The following is an 18,238-nucleotide window of genomic DNA, read 5'->3' on the forward strand; positions in this document are numbered from 1 at the left end:
GGCGGCGGCGAGAAACTCCGGAGGGAAAGCGGCAGCCGCCGGCCTCCGCCCCCCGCCTCCCCCCCGCCCTGCCCTGCTCCCCGACCCGCCGTAGCGGGAAGGGAGAAGCGAGCGGCCGCCCCCCCTCCCGCCCCCCCGGCACACGGTCCCGCCCAGAGCCCGGCGCGCCTGCCGGCGGGAGGAAGCGGCGGCCGGCGCTGCGCCCGGGGCGGAGGGCGAGGCAGCCGGGGCCCCCGGCCGCCGCTTGAGGGGAGGAGAGGGGGGTGTTCCCGCACCCCCGGCCCCGGCGCGGGTGGATGAGGAGCCTCCGGGGCGGTGGCGGCGGCTTTTGCGGCCTCTCCATGGCTGGGCCCCGGCGGTGAGGGCAGCGGGAGCCGCCTGTGTCCGCGTCGCGCCGGGAGGCGGCGCAGCCACCAGGGGGCGGGCGGGGAGGGGGATGAGCGCCGCAGCCGCCTCTGCGGGAGCCGCCGTCGCCGCCTGCGCCGGGGCCGAGGGCGGCTTCTTCTTCTTTTCCAGCGGCTCTGGTCCTGCGGGGCCCATGGGGCCCGAAGAGGGCTCAGCCGGCGGGCTGGGAGCCCTGCCCGGCGCTCTGGCGCCGCCGCCGCCGGGCTGCCGGAGCCGCTACCAGCTGCTGCTCTCCGGGAAGGCCCTGGCCGACAGATACCGGAAGATTTACACGGCGGCGCTGAGCGACCGGGAGCTGGGGAGCCACCCGGCCAGGTAACGCGCGCCGAGCTCCCTCCCGGGCGAGACGGGGCAGCCCTTCCCATCGCCGCCTGGGAGCGGCCCTTTCCCCGGCGGCTCCCCCCGGCCCCGTGCGTGCACCTTCTTCCCGGCAGCGGCACGCCTCCCCACCCCCCTCCCCCCAGCCGCCGCCCTCCTCATCCTCCCTCCTCGTCCCCTTGCCAGGCAGCGTGGTTGTCCCCGCTGCCATGTGGTGGCCGCCGCCGGGCCCCGGGGGACGGAGGGAGCGGTGATGTAACCCGGCGGCTGCCCAGGTGCCACCCCGTCCTTCCTCGCCGCCCGGGCCCTGCCGCTCGCTTGGCCGGCGTTACCGTGCAGATGGCGCTGCCACCCCCTTTCCCGTGGGTACCTGTGCCCGCTCCCCTCCCCCAGCGCGGAGGCCCGTCACGCCCTGGCGGCGGGGGGTAGCGGTGTGAGCCGCCCGCCCTGCCGCGGCACGGAGGGACCGCTTCCTCGCGGTGTCCATGTTGAGCCCTCGCTCTGGCCGGGGCCTGTCGCGCCGCTGGAACGGGCTGAACCCCGCGGTCCGTGCCGAGACCCGCCGCTGCCCGCTGTGCAGCGCACCCGCGGGTCCCGCTGGCGGCCTCGCCCGAGTGAGGGGCCTCGGTGCTTTGCCCTGTGTCGGAGCAGCCTTTGGCTGCCCTGCCTCGGGTTTCCTCCTCTCAGTAATCTCTGCCGCCTTGTAGGCGGCCTCGGTATCTGGAGGGAGGCTGCGTCCTAGGCAGCGCTTTCCAGGGGAAGCCGGGGGGTTGGGAGGGGTGTGCCGCCGCGCCCCCCCCCCCCTCCCTCCTCCCCGGTTCCTGAGTGCCGCCCCCCGGGGATGGTGCCCCTCGGGGCTTCCTCTCCCGCCGCCGGCCCTGCCAGCCGCCCCTCGGGCTCCCTCCCCGGGCCGCAGCAGGGTGCCTGTTGCTCCTGTCGCCCGCGGTGTCTCGCCGCTCTCCCCTCAGTCTGGGGGCGGCGGGGACGAAGCGGCGGCTGCGGGCTGAGGCGGGGGGGATGGGAGGGGTGGCCGTTACCCCCGGCCCCTCCCGCCGGCGGAGGCGAAGGCGGGGTGCCCTGCCGGAGCCCCGGCCTGGCGGCTGTTCTGTGTGAGGGGGGCGAGGGGCGGGCGCCCGGGCGCTCCCCATTGTTTCCCTCCGGAGGTCGCTGAGGATGTGGATGACACGGAGCCGGCACCTTCCTGTGTTCTCAGCCTCCGCTGGCCTTACGCCGTGATGTGGGTGGCCAGATCGTAAGGAGAGCTTTCAGTCGCTGTTGTTTCAAGTTTGTAAACGGTTGTAAAGCCCTAGGTGGTTGGCTTCTTCGGGTTTGGTCTTTTTATTTCAGCCTGACTGGAACAGCAGGGCTTATTTCCAGCCTCCCCCCCGCCCCCGAAAGGCTGTGTCTAGGAGTGGAATTAACATAAGAAACTAAAAGAATAACGTAACTTTCTAAGTTCGCTTATGGCAAATGCTGGACACGTGGACTGTTAACATTGGCATTTGACATCTTTGCAATTACTGAGTTGTTCTTATCAGAGTGTATGACAGGGAAACTAATAGTTCTTGTTTTCCCTGTGTAGACCAGTGAGTGCCTTTTTTCCCCATATATTCCTTAGTTCACTACTCATGCTTTTTCCTTTAAGTCTTCTCTTCATACTTTTGAGCTTTGCATCATTTAATCCTGCAACTGCAAGTGCTAAGTGTAAGGAAACTACTAAATGTAAGGAAATCAGCTGTGCAGTCGCTCCATGGTGTCAGATGTTTGTCTGAATTTTGCCTTAATGTGTCCGTATTTTTTAAAGCAGTAGTTTTGAATTCATTGTGTTCTCCATGGTTTTTGGTTTCAGGATAGTTAACTGGTATCTCTTGTACTTAACATTGTAGAAAATACTAGCTTTAGGTGGGTGTAAATGTTAATGTTCTTTTAATTGATGTTCTTAAAATAATTACTTTTAACTCCAAGATACCATAGATTGCATTCTTTTGGGTTTTATTTCTAATTAGCAGTTTCTTATGAGATTGCCAGTTAAAAGTAACAGTGACATTTGCAGTTATTGTATGTCTTTATTCTTGAAGGCTAGACTTAGTCATATATCTTGGCTGCATTCTGTCATCTTAGAGCAAATGAAAGAAGCCAGACTCCTCGTAGAGAGGGAACAGGTTGTATTAAACTACTTGAAAGTAAATGTCAGCTAGGTAATACAGGTGAATACAGCCAGTGTGTACTGTAGTACCTTTGAGAGGAGGAATATTTAATAATCAGCTAGTTGCCCTCTACCTCTTGGTACTCACCCACAACATCTCATGTATCAGACTGATGGCTGTCAAGGTTTCTCTACTCTCCATGTTAGTGTCAAAATATTGCAATTTAAGGTTTGAGAACTTCAGCCACCTGGTAGTCTTAAACAGAAATGGTCAAAAATACTTTTTTACAAATATGGTAGTATCCCAAACGTTTTCTGAAGAGATGCTTTAAAGTGATTTGTGACTGCATCTAGTTGCTACAGTAGATGACAGTGCCAGATAAACTATATTACTTTAACCTCCAATTAATTTATAACAAGGGCCTTAAGCAGATTTTTATCTACGTGGAAAAGCTAAAGCCTCTTAATCTGTCAGTAAGAGTGTTTGTGACTAGAAAAAGATCTTGAAAGTAGTTTAAAAAACTAAACAAATGGAGTTACGAACATTAATGAAATTATTTCTGTGCTCCAGGAAGACTAATGCGAAGAATGACAATGCAGCCTACTTGCAGTATGTCAACACAGAATTTTTACTTCAAGTCTGAAAAATTGTACTCTGCACTTCATAATGGTGTGACCAGTGCCTGGCTCAGTGAGTGCTTTTATTCCAGTATTTATGAATAACTAGAAAGCAGTATGAAAATGCTTGTGTATAGGCAGGGAAATTAAACATTGTGGAGATTATCTGAAAGTCACAAGTAAGGTTAATAAAACATTTGGAAGGTGTTTGTGCTGGCTGTCATCTGAAATTGAGGAATATCACGTGTTTAGTAGGCTGCAGTAATTGGCTTTGAAACAGAACTAGCAGTGCTTTGCATTTCTTCATGTGATACTGGCTGCTGTGTCATGAGCACTTCAGACTCCAAAGGAGGCGGTTCGGTCACTGTGCTTGTTCCCCCTGCCACGTTGACGACATTATTTATATAGTCTCTTGCAGTAACAGATTAGAGACTCGCTCTGGGTTAATTTTAACTTGGCGAAAATGGTTTGTTGTAATCCAGACTAATTCCCTGATCTGGCTCACCTTGCGATGGTGCTTGTGCAGCGTGAGGCGGAGGGTTGCAGAGGGTTGCACGATATATGTGCAGAGAAGCGGGAGCAAGGAAGCTGCTGGTTTTGTCACTAGTGCCAGCCTAATAGTTTTATGAAAGGAAACAGAAAAAATAGCTAATCCTGCAATCTAACATACAGCTGTGTTTGCTCAGATAGCAATGCTAAGAATCTGTTACAGTGCTACTAGCAGTGGGAAATTTGCTTGTCAAGCCAAGATTGGTTTGGAAGATAAATCTACTCTGTGCCTAGTTTGTAGTCTCTGCTTTGTGGCTACTTAAATACACGAAAATGACTAGTAATGGCGTAATGGCTAGTGTAGCCATGAAAGTCTGTAAAATACTAGTGGGAAGTATGAGCCTCTGCAGAGGGCAAGTAAAAACTTCACGTTGTTTGAGTGTTGTATCATACGCTGGGTTCTGAGTGGATGAAACTGGAAGTCTGCTCTCTGTTGCTGATGTAATGTAAGTTGCTAATTGCTTTTAGTCCTGAAGCTTTGTATTTTAAAAGTAAGGTATTTCTGATTTCCACGTTTTTGTTGTCTTCAAATACACCTTTTTTCTATTGTATAACTTCATTCTAACAAGCCTCCCTATCCAGTTGAATTGCTACTATTATCTGTTGTGCATCTCAGGGTTTTCCCTGAACTGTCAGTCCTTTTGCTCTTCTATTACCTACGTATGTACTACCAGAAGTATCAGTCAGGCTCAGTGTGTTCTTTGAGACTTTGCGCCAAAGACGGGTAGATGTACAGATTTGTAACGGCTTTAGTGTGGCCGGTTTTGTAATGAAAAATTTTCACTACATAATTTTGACTAACTTGAAATTTTAATATTACACTGACAATATACTCTAAAATTGCAGTAATTTCATACTCATGTCAAAGTTTTTTTCATCTGTTTTACAGCTTATTGAGTGATCATTACTAAAAAGATCATCATATCTTTTTTTTTGTCTGTAGGACATCAACTTGGCAACTGTAAAAGTAGCATCATGCAGATCCAAGAATAATTTCTGAATAGGTGGTTCTTTGGTTCCATTTGCACTTTAAATTACCTGAGGACTGCATCTAGATTTCAGTAGTAGTAACATTAGGTATTTGAGATGCAGCAGTATTTATTGAATAATATTCAATATTGAAAATTTCTTATGTTCCTTACTCATCATACAGAGCTTGTCAGGTGCTTTATTTGTTTGCTTCATAAAGTTCAGTAAAAACATTCTGTCGATTAGTTTAAAAACATTAACCTTTTAAAACTACAAATGGTTTTTGAAAGTTTGGGGTTTTTTGTGCAACATGGCTAAAGTTGTGGTTTTTAACTTAGGTCCTTCAGAGGAGAAAAGCTTCTGTTTGTATTGTGGGGACAAAAAGTCCAAACAAATCTAATAATGTCAAGTGGCTTGACTGACATCAAGAAAAATTTCAGTCATGACTGGAATGTAAGATTTCTGCTATTAACCAGAAATCAGATGGCTGTTTTCCCAGCCATTTTGGCTAAAGAAGAGGTAGCCAACTTTCATTTTATGGTGATTCTTTCTACTGGATGATGAAAGAAAGTTTTGCAGCTGGTCCACACTCACATTCGCACATTATATGTTGTCTGGAGAAAATTGATTATTAGGTTAGCCTTTAGGCTTTTCAAGGTTGACACAAAGTCTTCCATTACGCTTCTGTTTATACTTAGTAATGCAATGCTTATTTGGCCCTGAAATGTTTTAAGTATGTATTTTTCAAAATTTACTGGAGAAACATGACCGAAACACTTCACCTTTGCGCTACCAGTTATTAAAGAATTTGTAGAAAATATGTTTAGTAAATTCATATATGTGACATTTGATTTGGTTGTTGGTACACCAGAAGGTCTTAATTTCTTCAGATCTGAAGCCTTTAAAAAAGCTGTAAGGTTTTTTTTTTTCTTTTTTGTCTGGGACTTGATGCTTTTTAAAAATGGACTTATAATTGTAGAAAGTTTGGAAGCATTCATTTGATTGAAAAAATAAAGACTAACAAATTGATAGCAGTACTTCTTGCAAAGTGTTCTGCATTATGTATTATATTTTCCTGCTTATTCCTGTGAAAAGGATTGCTCCGTAGGTCCTTTCCAACTGAAATATTCTAGTCTAGTCTATGCTATTCTTCTGTGTTTTCCAATTCTTATGTTTTGTAAATGTCATTTTACCAAAAAAAAAAAAGTCTAAGTCCTTATGTAAACTTTATTTCATTGGAAAATTGATGGGCTGTTGAGTCTTACATGAAGCTAACCTGTGCATTAGAAAAGCTGATAGGAGTTGCTGTCTGCAGTAGGATTTTTAGCTGCAGTATAGTAATATTTTAATACTATATTGTGCTGTTGGTTAATAGGGATTAACTAATGACTAAACCCGTGTATTTTTACTTCATTACCTTGTATTTTGATAAGGAAAATAGTTTTGCATAGTAGTTCTTTTAAAAATCTGTAGTGGTCACTTGCTCTTGTTTGTATTTGGGCAGTGTTAGTGCAGAAAACATAATAATAGAAGCTTGGAAAGAAGCTAATATGTTGAGAGGATTGAGATGTTTATTTGTGTATATATATGTAAATAATATATCATAATTTTTATAAATTATTTGAAATTTTTAAAAAAATGGTATCCATGAGAATATTCAGGTTTTGTGGGCTGATAGAAATAGATCCCCTTTTCACAAAAATGGAGGCTGAAGCAGCCTTAGATGTCTAGTGATGCTAAAAGACACCTTTGTCTTGTAGTCATGCGTCCTTCTGCTTCTTTGTTTAGAGGGAAAGTGTGCAGTTTGGAAAGGAGTTAGTGCATGTGATCACATTGTGTGATTATTTTTTTTCTTTCCCTGCTGTTCGTTTTGGGTGACAAAATAATACTGTGTGGAACCTTTTGCTCTTCAGTTAAAAGTTCAGTTATAAGCCAAACTGGAATTGAAAGAAGTTACAAAAAACTGTTAGGCTATATTTTTTTTTTTTTTAGCTATGAGTCTGTGCTTGTGTAAGAGTGTGTCAAATAGCAGCATCTGTGGTTGTACTGTTAAATAGTAACAGTCTGAATGTTCACCTATGGAGAAAAATGACACTTTTCTACATAATCTATTTGTTACCGAATCATTTGTATTGGGTACCAAACTGTTTAGCTGTAATATTTTGGTCATTATTGGTGTTAAGCCTTTTTGGTGTTCATATGGCAATTGTCAGAGAAAGTGTCTGTTTAGTAAGTTAAATAACAGCAAATTATTACCTCTTTTTCAATTCCCATTACCTGCTCTTTCAGCATTCTTGTAGATGCTTTTCAAGCATAGATAAGGCCTTACATAATCTTTCTTCATGGCTAGATTAATTCTGGATGTTTGATGATCTCTTGATATTGTTGCCACCTTTGAGGATCTTGGATGTACAGCCGTGTTCCAAAATGCTGTATTTAATGTGTTTTACACTTCTAAAATATTGTATCCTTTCTGAATGTCAGATTGGGGCTTACTGATTGGAATATTTGTGGGAATATGATTATAGGTGTTGGTATCTCTAAAATGGCAGTTCTTAACAGTGGCAACACGTCTAGCTCACATGTTAGTGTTACACTTTTAGTAATTTAATCCACATGAAGTCATTGTATGAATTTTGTGGGTTTTTTTCCTATGGATAGCAAAGTCTTTTTCACTTTAAACCAGCAAACATTGTCCGAATATTCTGCTGAAGTTCAGAAGAATTTTGAATTTCAATATGCAAGCATAAGTAAATACAACACCTAAGTGGGACAGGAGAGGAATCAGTGTTATTAGATTAGCAACGATTGTGGTTTATTCCGCTTAATATTTTAACCAGTGAATGACTCTTTTTCTAATTTATTTTAAAATGGGTACAGCTGGTAATTTGAGGAATAATAGGAGAGTTATTTTTGCTTAGCTGAAATTGGACTTCGCTTCCATTTTTTTTTTAAGACATATGAGTTCTGTTGGCCATTTTCATATAAAGCCTGATTTCATGTTCTCAATCTTCAGACTTTCTAATCTATGCGTCACTGGGATTCTTACACCTACTGGTTTGAAACCATCTGTGTGTATGTTCTATTTTTTGTTTCCTTTTATGTTGTTGGCTTGTGGTGGGGTTTTTGGGTGTTCTTTTTTTTTGTTTTTATACTGAGATGAAATGCCAGTTAAAGTTTTAGTTTCAATTATGCTATCTGCTCTGGCATGCTGATGGTCTGTTAGGTGGCAAATACAAGCAGTTAAAGTTAGGCTGGAGCAATTTAAAAGGTTACTATTCCTCACTGCTAGCTGTGCTAAATGTAGTAAATGTGCTTCCTCCATACTTAAAAACTCGATGTTGAATTTTGTGTTTCTGCTATGTTAACCATCAGCTGTGGGATTTGGTTTTGTTTTTCCTCTGTATTATGATCTTCCTCCTGCCCAAAATATTTTGAAGATGTTTCTTTAGTAAATTCTTCTGAAATATGACTACATATGTTTCACCAAATCCATAATTTAAAGCCTATTTATGTCTTTATAGAAAGCACAATGACATATCAGTAATAGAGTCTTCAGTACTGAAGTTCTTCCTGCAAACTCTTTTTCACATCCTTGGTTTACATTGGAAACTTGATGTCTTGCAGCATCTCTTAAATACCTGGTTGCATGTTTGTCTTTTTCTTTCTTACCTTGCTTGCCATAAACTCTGCTTCACACTGAGATGCTGGTTGGAATACTAGTGTTATAATTAATTAAAGTTTTTACATTGTAAGTACACTCTTTCACCACTAATCTTTCCCAGTGGTCTTTCACAGCCAGTTCCTACCGCTGTGTCCCTCCAAAGGATGAATACTGGAAACTGGCACAGGAGAATGGGCTTCTTGTGCTCTAAGTGGCTAAATTAAGGTTTATGGTTTCTGTACATTTAGATTTAATGTTTCATAGGGTATGAAGCATATTAATATGCTTAATACACTTCTTTCTTAGTAGCAAGTATTTCATAGTAAATAGCATGTTACAGCTTACTGCCTCCCTTCAGACTGATGAATGTGTTGATGGACTTAATTAGTTTTTATTGTTATAACTCTGTGATACTTTTTTCTTTCCATCTAGTATATCTATGACTACATTGGCCTGAGAATACTGTGAGGACTTTCGCTTTCTTATTATTTTAATCTAAATCTATGCCAGTTCTAGACCTTAGAAGAGAGTCAAAAGTTCAGCTTCCTTGTCCCCACATAAAACTGGAGCCCAGTGATTAGATTAGTGCCGTTCCTTACTTTAATTTTCTTTCCTTGGTTTGTTTTCCCAGGTGTAGTTGTCTAAAGTAATGGTTTTTGAACTCCTGGGAAATACTTTATAGATTCTGAGAAAGGATGTTACGGTTTAACTGTTAAGCACTACACGGCTGCTCGGTCATTCCCCCAGCAGTGGGATCGGGGAGACAGGTGCACGGATAAGAGTGAGAAAACTCGTGCGTTGAGATAAAGACAGTTTAATAGGTAAAGCAAAACCTGTGTGCACAAGCAAAGCAAAATATGGAATTAATTAACTAGTTCCCATCTGCAGGCCAGTGTTTAGCCGTCTCCAGGAAAGCAGGGCTCCATTGTGCATAATGGTTACTTGGGAAGACAAGCCCCGTAATTGCAAGTGTTCCCCCTTCCTCCCTCTTCCCCCAGCTTTATATGCTGGGCATAACATCATATGCTATGGAATATCCCTTTGGTTAGTTGGGGTCAGCTGTCTTGACTGTATCCCCTCCCAACTACTTGTGCATACCCAGCCTACTTACTGGTGAGGTGGGGTAAGAAACAGAAAAGGCGCTGACTCAGTGTAAGCACTGCTCAGCAACAGCTAAAGCATAAGTGTGTTATTGACACTGTTTCCACCAGAAATCCAAAACATACAAGCCCTGTACAAGCTACTGTGAAGAAAATTAATTCTATCCTAGCCAAAGCCAATACAAAGTAAGATAAGGTCAAAAAGTATAAGCCCATTGTTTGTAGTTCATTAGAATGGTCAAAACCACTACTGAAAAATTTTATAAGTTTGCAAATGAAAATAATTGGAAGTCTCTTCTCTAACTTGTGCTACAGTGTCATAGTATTTAGATTATTTTAGTCATGATCTCTGTCAGTCTGGAAAAATGTCTGGCTGAGAGTTTTAACCTTAACAGGGTCAAACCCTGAACTCTTCATTTTACTTTTCCAGTGTTCTCCTTGTTGCAGTTGGTAACATCACTCATCTCTTCTATTACTGAGCCTTTAAGCCAACATCTGTATTTATACAGATCTGCAGCCATTTATATTACATTGCGATGAACTTGTTTGTAAATAAATACCTTATTCACCTGTTTTTATTATTTCAGTCTCTTCTTTCTTATTTTCATTGTTTCACCATGACTTGTGTATGCTGTTGACTCACCTCTTACCTGCTTTTGCCTTTCCTTTCCCTCCCACTAGCCAATGCATTATTCTTTCTAACAGATGTGCTCATATGTCTTATGCTTGTATGTTTTCAGAGTAGTCATGTCTGTTCCATTTCTCTTCAAACCAATCAATTATCTATTCCATTTTATTTCTAGAATATACTCTTATACAGGGTAGACCATTGACAGCTGTACACTGGTGAGTTTTCAGTTGTTTGCACTATGTGGTTGCATTTTTTGCTATTCAATGAAGACAACATAGAATTTCTTTGGTTTAGTTGCGATAGTGATGAGACTAAGGATGTTATACTGTCATTAACCACTAGTAATGTGCTTTTTCTTAAAAAGTACAGTTCTTCCTAAACTTCATGGAGTGTCTTCCCTAAATTAAAGTTCTGCTGGTATGATTCTATGTGAGATGGCTTTGTATGCACTTTGGTTTTGGTGGTTGCATTTAGATAGGAAGGTGGCCAATGGTCCAGATACTGACATCTTTGCTATGGTTGAATGACTTTTTAAAATAGAGCCCTAAAAATTTTTTAAGTATAAGAGATACAGAGATACTTTACACTGAAAAACGTGAAGTAGAATATTTTTCTTGCATGTGTTCTTATAGATCAAATTTAATAGATAATGCAACAGATGAAGAAAAATTGGATAATTACAGAAAAGAAACTACAGCTGTCAGTGGTTGTAGTGCGAGACCATTCTTTTTGTGTGGAGAACACTTTGTAGGGGTGCTTTTTTGCAGGTTCTCTTTGTTTGTATGAGATAGATTTATGCTGTTTCAGAAGCCTTTTCAGTTATAAAAGTACTTTTGCTCTTTTGTCCTGTTTAAATTTAACTTAATCATTGTACTTGTGTAGTTGGGTTTTAATTTCATTTATAGAACCTGCAGTATTTAGGTTTCGGACTCAATTGGAGAGGCCTTAGAAAGGATATTCCAGCAGCTGGAATGTGACCCCTTTCTTTCTTAAGCATTTTTAAAAAGGCTAGTTATTTAAAAAGTTAATGTGGTGGTAAAGATAATACAGATTGATGTCATAGGCTTGAAAAATAGTTCTGAGTTATGATACTAAAGTCATGATTAAAAAGATGTGCAGTATCAGATCACAAACAGTAGCACATTAAAGTCCCAGCTGAACAATCAAGTAGAAAGATGGCCTTTCTCTTCTGAATTAGGGCATGTGGAAGGGAGTTCCAGACTGTAAGAATGTGGCTGTTACCCATTTTCCAGATGTTTGATATCTTAAATATATGTAGCTCTATATTCATTCCCAGGCAGTTGTTCTCTCAAATCCATCAGTCTCCTTTTTGTTTTGAGTTTTCTTAACCTTTTATTTTCGGATGCTTTAGAAACCCAGTATAACTTATCCTAATAGTCTGCCTCTGTTTTCCTCTAAGCCTGTGTTAATTGGATTAATCGGATTGTTCAATTGATGTTCCTTACCCTGATTTACGGATTTAGGTGTCAGGATTTTTATTATTTTTCCATTTGTAGATATACTGCTTAAGTCCCTTAATTTCCTTTTATATTGTCATGAATGAACATTCACATCAGAATGCTTGATTAATAATTCCAAGAAGATGGTGCATAAGCTGTTAATGCTTTGGAGGGCACACACAATGGCTATTAGAATGACAGTTGAGCTGTTGCCCACTTCACTAAAAATTTGAGTTCCTTAAGCATTAGATCTTAGGCTGACTAAATGAAGATGATATCAATAATTTTAAGTATTTGAGGTTGTCTGACATTAATATTGTCAATTGACAATCAAAAAATACCAAGCTTTTATTGTTTGGGGAAGAAATTGATTGTGTTTGCTAGTGTTATGTTGAGATCTGCCTATCAAGCTGAGGAGTGATTCTTAGTGATTATCCCTTTTGAGTTTCTTAAATCTGTAGCCCTTGATGAAAAGTAATAGTGCTCCCATTAGTTTTCATATCTTCAGGGCAGGGAAAGCAGTGGATGTTTAACTCAACGTGAGTAAGGCTTTTGACACTGTCTCCTGTGTCTAACAAAGTACAGGTTAGATAAGTGGACAGTAAAGTAAATTGAGAGCAGCTCGAATAATGACCTGAAGGTTTGTGATCAGTGACACAAAGTCCAGCTGCAGGTAAGTCATCAGTGCTATATCATAGGAGGTGATACTGGGGCCAGTACTGTTTACAATCTTCATTAATGAGCTGGATGCAGTGACACAGTGTGTCCCCAGCAGGTTCACAGATAATATAAAATTGAGAGGAGTTCCTCATGCATCACATGGTTGTGTTTCCATTCAGAGGAATCTGGACAGGCTGGAGAATTGGACTAAGAGGAATCTCGTGAAGCACAAGAGGTAATGCAGAATCCTGCATCAGAGGAGGAATAACTCCAGGGGGGCTGACCAGCCAGAAGGCACCTCTGAAGAGTAGTAGCTTTGTGTACTGGTGAATAACAGTCTGACCATGGGCTAGTAATGCACTGCCGTGTTAGGGAAGGCAGGCAGCCTCCTGAGCTGCAGTAGGAAGAGTGTTGCCAGAAGATTGAAGAAGGTGTTCTCTGCTTAGCACTGTGAGGCTGCACCTGGAGTGTCCAGTTCTAGACTTCCCAGTACAGGAGAGACAGAGATACTTGAAAGAGTCCAATGCAGGGCCACAGTGATTAAGGGTCTGGAGCATTTCTCCTATATGGAAAGGCTGAGAGAGCTGGGACTGTTCAGCCTGGAGAAGAGAAGGCTTAGGGGGGATCTTATCAATGTAGGGAGGGGATGAAGAAGAGGGAGCCAACTCTTCTCAGTAGTGCCCACTGATAAGACAAGGGGTAATGGGCACAAATTAAAAATTATGAAATTCCAGTGTGTTCCAAAAAAGTGTTTCTTCACTGTGGGAGAGGTCAAGCACTGGCACAAGTTGTCTGGATAGGTTTAATATCTCCTTGGAGATACTAAAAATCCAACTGTACATGGACTGGGGAACCTACTGTATCTGACCTTGCTTGAGCAGCAATCTTCATAGAATCAGTCACAGAATCACAGAATGGTTGAGGTTGGAAGAGACCTCCAAGGTTCATCTGGTTCACCTCCCTACTCAAGCAGGGCCACCTGGAGCCAGTTGCCCAGGTTTCCAGACAGTTTTGAATATCTCCAAGAATGGAGACTCCACAACCTTGCTGGGCAGCCTGTGCAAGTGCTCAGACACCCTCACAGTAAAAAAAGGTGTTGTGTCAAGAGGTCCCTTCTAACCTGAATGATTTTGTGATGCTGTAATTCTTAGGAAAACAGACCACAAGGAGAAAGAATCTATATGAGGTTTACCTGTCTGTCTTCTGACAGGAGGTGTCACAGGGAACAAACACACAGAGTGTTAAATAATCAGTTCCTGCAGCAGAGCTGTGTTGAAAGATGCAGTCGCTGGGTTGCTCAAAACATAGAATCCCTGGGCAGCCTGTTCCAATGCTTAACAGCCCTTTCAGTGAAGAAATTCTTCCTGATACCCAGTAAAAACCTCCCCTGGTTCAACTTGAGGCTATTTCCTTTCATCCTATTGTTTGTTACAGGGAAAAAGAGACACCTACTTTGTTACAGCCTCCTTTCAGGTAGCTGTAGAGGGCAATGAGGTCTCCCCTCACCCTCCTTTTCTTCCAGCTAAACACCCCCAGTTCCTTCAGCCGCTCCTCGTACGACCTGTGCTCCAGACCCTGCACCAGCTTCGTTGCCCTTCTCTGGACACGCTCGAGTCATTCAATGTCCTTTTTGTAGTGAGGGGCCCAAAACCGAACGCAGGAATCGAGGGGCGGCCTCACCAGTGCCGAGGACAGGGGTAAGATCCCTTCCCTGTCCCTGCTGGCCATGCTATTGCTGACACAAGCCAGGATGCCATTGGCCTTCTTGGCCCCCTGGGCACACTGCTGGCTTATCTTCATCTGGCTGTTGACGAAGACCCCCAGGTCCTTTTCTGCTGGACAGCTATCCAGCTACTCTTCCCCAAACCTGTAGCATTGCATAGTGTTGTTGTGACCCAAGTGCAGGACCTGGCACTGAGCCTTGTTGAACCTCATGCAATTGTCCTTGGCCCATTGATCCAGCCTGTCCAGATTCCTCTGTAGAGCTTTTCTACCCTCAAACAGATCAACACTTCTCCCCAACTTGGTGTCAACTGCGAATTTACTTAGTGTGCACTCAATCCCCTTGTCCAGATCTTTGATAAAGTTATTAAACAAACTGGACACAATACTGAGCCCTGGGGAACCCCACTTGTGACCAATTTCCAACTGGATTTAACTCCATTCACCACAATTCTTTGGGCCTGGCCATCCAGCCAATTTTTATCAGGGGAAGAGTATGACCTGTCTAAGCCATGAACAGTCAGTTTCTCCAGGAGAATACTGTGGGAAACAGTGTCAAAGGCTTTATTAAAGTTCAGTTAAACAGCATTCACAGCCTTTCCCTCATCCACTAAGCGGGTCACCTTGTCATAGGAGGAGATCAGGTTTGTCAAGCAGAACCTGCCTTTCACAAACTCATGCTGACTGGGCCTGATCACCTGGTTTTCCTGTATGTTCTGTGTGATGACACTCAAGACGATCTGCTCTATAACCTTCCCTGGTACTGAGGTCAGAGTGACAGGCCTGTGGTTCCCTGGATCCTCCTTCTGACCCTTCCTGTAGATGGGCAACACATTTGCTAACTGCCAGTCAGCTTGGACCTCCCCAGTTAGCTGAGACTGGTGATAAATGATGGAAAGTGGCTTGGTGAGCACATCTGCCATCTCCCTCAGTTCCCTTGGGTGGGTCCCACCTGGCCCCATAGACTTGTGTGTGTCTAAGTGGTGTAGCAGGTCACTAACCATTTTCCCTTGTCTTCCAGCTCAGGGGGCAGGGTATCCTGAGAACAACTGGTGTTACTATTAAAAGACTGAGGCAAAGAAGGCATTAGGTACCTCAGCATTTTCCTCAGCCTTTGTCACTGTCTTTCTCCCTGTATCCAATAAAGGATGGAGATTCTCCTTACCCTTCATTTTGCTGGTAATATGTTTACAGAAACATGTATTAGAATTCCATGCTGTAGCTCAGTCAAAGTAAAAGGAATGTGAGGGGAACTGAAAAGGTAGCAGTAGTTGCAATTTTAAATTAAGTTAAAGCTATATGTTTGCCCTAACATTCTTGTAGGAAGAGCTTCACGGTAACAAGATCCCAATGTAAGTAATTTATCAGAGTATTTTTAAGCTTGTTTAAGGTCTTGTGTATTAGAGTCTTGCTGGAGTAGTGGGTAGGTGTCTAGTGGCAATTAGTCCCGTTAGGGGATATTATTCCAAAAATCTTAGCTTTCCTTTTCTGTAGTCTGTCGTCCACTTTTCTTCTGTTTTTTGTTTTGCTAGCAAATATCATATTCAAACTTATAATGTATCACAACAGGCAAAAATATGGTCTATGAGCCAACTGCCATGTGATTGTTCTGCTTTGGCTGTGATTTTGGCAGAAGCAATAACTGTTATTTTTCCTAGTCTGCCTGCAACTGTACAAAGATGAAGGGGAAGGTCAAGCAACTGCTTCATGGAGGTATTTTTTATTAAGTACTTCACAGAGCAAGTGTTCCTTTGTCAGAGATACTCTAAAACCCAGGAATACTAACCAGTATTAGCAAAAGGCATTTTTTCTGAAGAGCTCTGTAGATTTTGTTGCCAAGTTACAGTGAAAGGATTTAGATGAGTGTGTGTATTTCTTCCTTCAGAAATGTACATTCTTGGATTTTATTGTATTTTTGTTTGTGAATTGTAAGGTAAAATTTTGGGTCAGTTTGTGATGGAAGTATATAATGTGCACATATATTTCATAACGCTTGCTAATACTTAGTTTTGCATGCCATTTAGAGAGTTTATGTATATTTGATACATATTTGTCTGCCAGGTTTCAGTTCATGTATGTGTATTTTGTCCCCTGTCAACTGTACTATACAAGTCCTTTTGGAAACTTGATAGGTATTATTGTAGGTGATGTGAAAATGAAGCATTAAAAGCTTTTGACACTATTGTTTGTAAGCAGACCATTTGTTTATCAAGGCAAGAACAGATTTTTGAGTGCTATTTGTTTTCTTTCTTTATTCTTGCATTCTACTGACACTGCCACCATGGTTGAAAGCATTTTGGATATTTCAGTATTAGGAGTAATGATTAGCTGTGGCCACTTAGTCATCGAAGGGAGGTATCTGCCAAGGCAAAAAATAAAGCAAGGAAAGCCTTAGGGAAGTTCAGTTGTAGGGCAACCTCTAAACATGATGAAACATTTGTTGGCTCCAATTGACTTGAACCACTTTCACACTAATTGGTAGATTTGTGTTGGAGAGAGTTAGATGGAGTAACCCACAAGCGAGCTATGGACAGAATCGGGAGTAAAGTAGTATAGATTGGACCTGGTACTTGAGATGTTTTCTGAGCATCTCTCATTTTACAGTTATAGATGTAATCTTAAAGTACCTACTCTTAAGTGACACAATCTGTATGCCAACTTTGTAGAAGGTATACAGTGTTTTGATTATATGGGTTGTTTACTTTGAGTTGCTTTATGTGGTTGCATAGTAAGGCAGTTTCTCATTGTAGATGCTCAGGATTGTTGGTGCTGAAATAAGCATAGTGCAGAGATCACATTGAGGTTGGAGAAATCACAGGGGATTTTCACTGGAAACACTTATTGCTTAGCTAAATGTAGGAGGTTTTGTACATGGAGGCTCTTAAGAGAAGTAGCTGCTTTCAAGAAAAAGTATTTCTCCAGTTTGTATAAGTAAGGCTGCTGAAGACTGTAGCTTTTGTGAATGCAGAGAGGTATTAAAATAGGGACTATGCAAGACAAGCAGCAACTCTGATACGTTTTACAAAAGTATTCAGTGTTTAAATTTTGTCACTGGTACCTCTTCATCTTGCCAATGTCCAAATTCCACATATTTTTCTTGCTATTTAGTCATAAAATCTCTATCTATTGATTAGCCCATTAAAGCTCTGACCACTTCCTTGGTTTTGTTTCTTATCATTGTCAACTCCCTCATTTGAGCCATTGCTTATTTGTCCCAAACTTTTGTTGAACTTTCTCTTTTCTTTGTTTAATCTTTGGCTTTGTTTGCCAAATGGTTTTCAGTTGTTAACAGCAAGTCTGGATGCCCTGTAAAATAAGATTAAAAAGCAACTTATTTCTAGCATTAAGGGAGAAGATGCAGTCCCACAATTTTGAGATCTCTTCACATCTTCTAATCAGCCTTGATACTCTTTTTTTCTTCAGTATTTCCTTTTCTATATTTTGAATCCCTTATAGTTAAGCTTCTGTAGCAATGAGACAGTGAATAGTACGTTTGTTGCCTACAAATGCACTGGTATTAATCAGCTGTGGTTCTCCGTTATTGTATTTGATATTAAGATGCCTTGAAGCTAGGTTACAAATTAACAGCTGTTTTGGAGCACTTTGGGAAATGGAGTAAATGGTATGGGAGATAGGAAGGTCCAGCAGAGGCTGAGATTGCTCTAATGTCTCTCCATAATGGCTCTGTTCTTCATCTGTGTGATCACGTGTCAGGTAGTTCATCTGCTTACAGAAGATAAGGAAGAAACCTCAAAATGCATGTTGTTGTAGTTCATCAGAAGAGTTTTTCTCTCTTCTGAAAGAGAGAAGACAGTTCACCCTGGTTTTCTGCATGAGTCAAAACTGATGCAGATTTGATAGAAAAGTAGCTCTGCAATCAGTGATGAATGCAAGGATAGAGAGAGAACAGGCTTGAAAGTAGGTATTTTCGTAAGTATGATGAAATTCCCCTTTAGACTGGTTGGAAAAACTGGCTGAGGCAATTTCAGAGCTTAG

General features: G+C 42.5%; 1 protein-coding gene across 15 annotated transcripts in view; it reads left to right on the forward strand.

The window, feature by feature from the left end:
* The first annotated feature begins 436 nt into the window (after window positions 1-436).
* MYCBP2 (MYC binding protein 2) overlaps window positions 437-18,238 on the forward strand; it is a 205,505-nt gene continuing 187,703 nt past the window's right edge. For 14 of the 15 annotated variants that reach the window (XM_074911899.1, XM_074911776.1, XM_074911785.1 and 11 more), the window contains exon 1: window positions 450-720. In XM_074911899.1, coding sequence (XP_074768000.1) covers window positions 539-720 — 182 coding nt within the window. In that variant the 5' untranslated portion in view covers window positions 450-538. Of the gene's footprint in view, window positions 721-18,238 lie in introns of all 15 variants that reach the window. The other variant, XM_074911767.1, reaches the window with a different exon arrangement.

Source organism: Athene noctua, chromosome 1 (genome assembly GCF_965140245.1).
Source record: "Athene noctua chromosome 1, bAthNoc1.hap1.1, whole genome shotgun sequence".
NCBI classification, from domain to species: domain Eukaryota; kingdom Metazoa; phylum Chordata; class Aves; order Strigiformes; family Strigidae; genus Athene; species Athene noctua.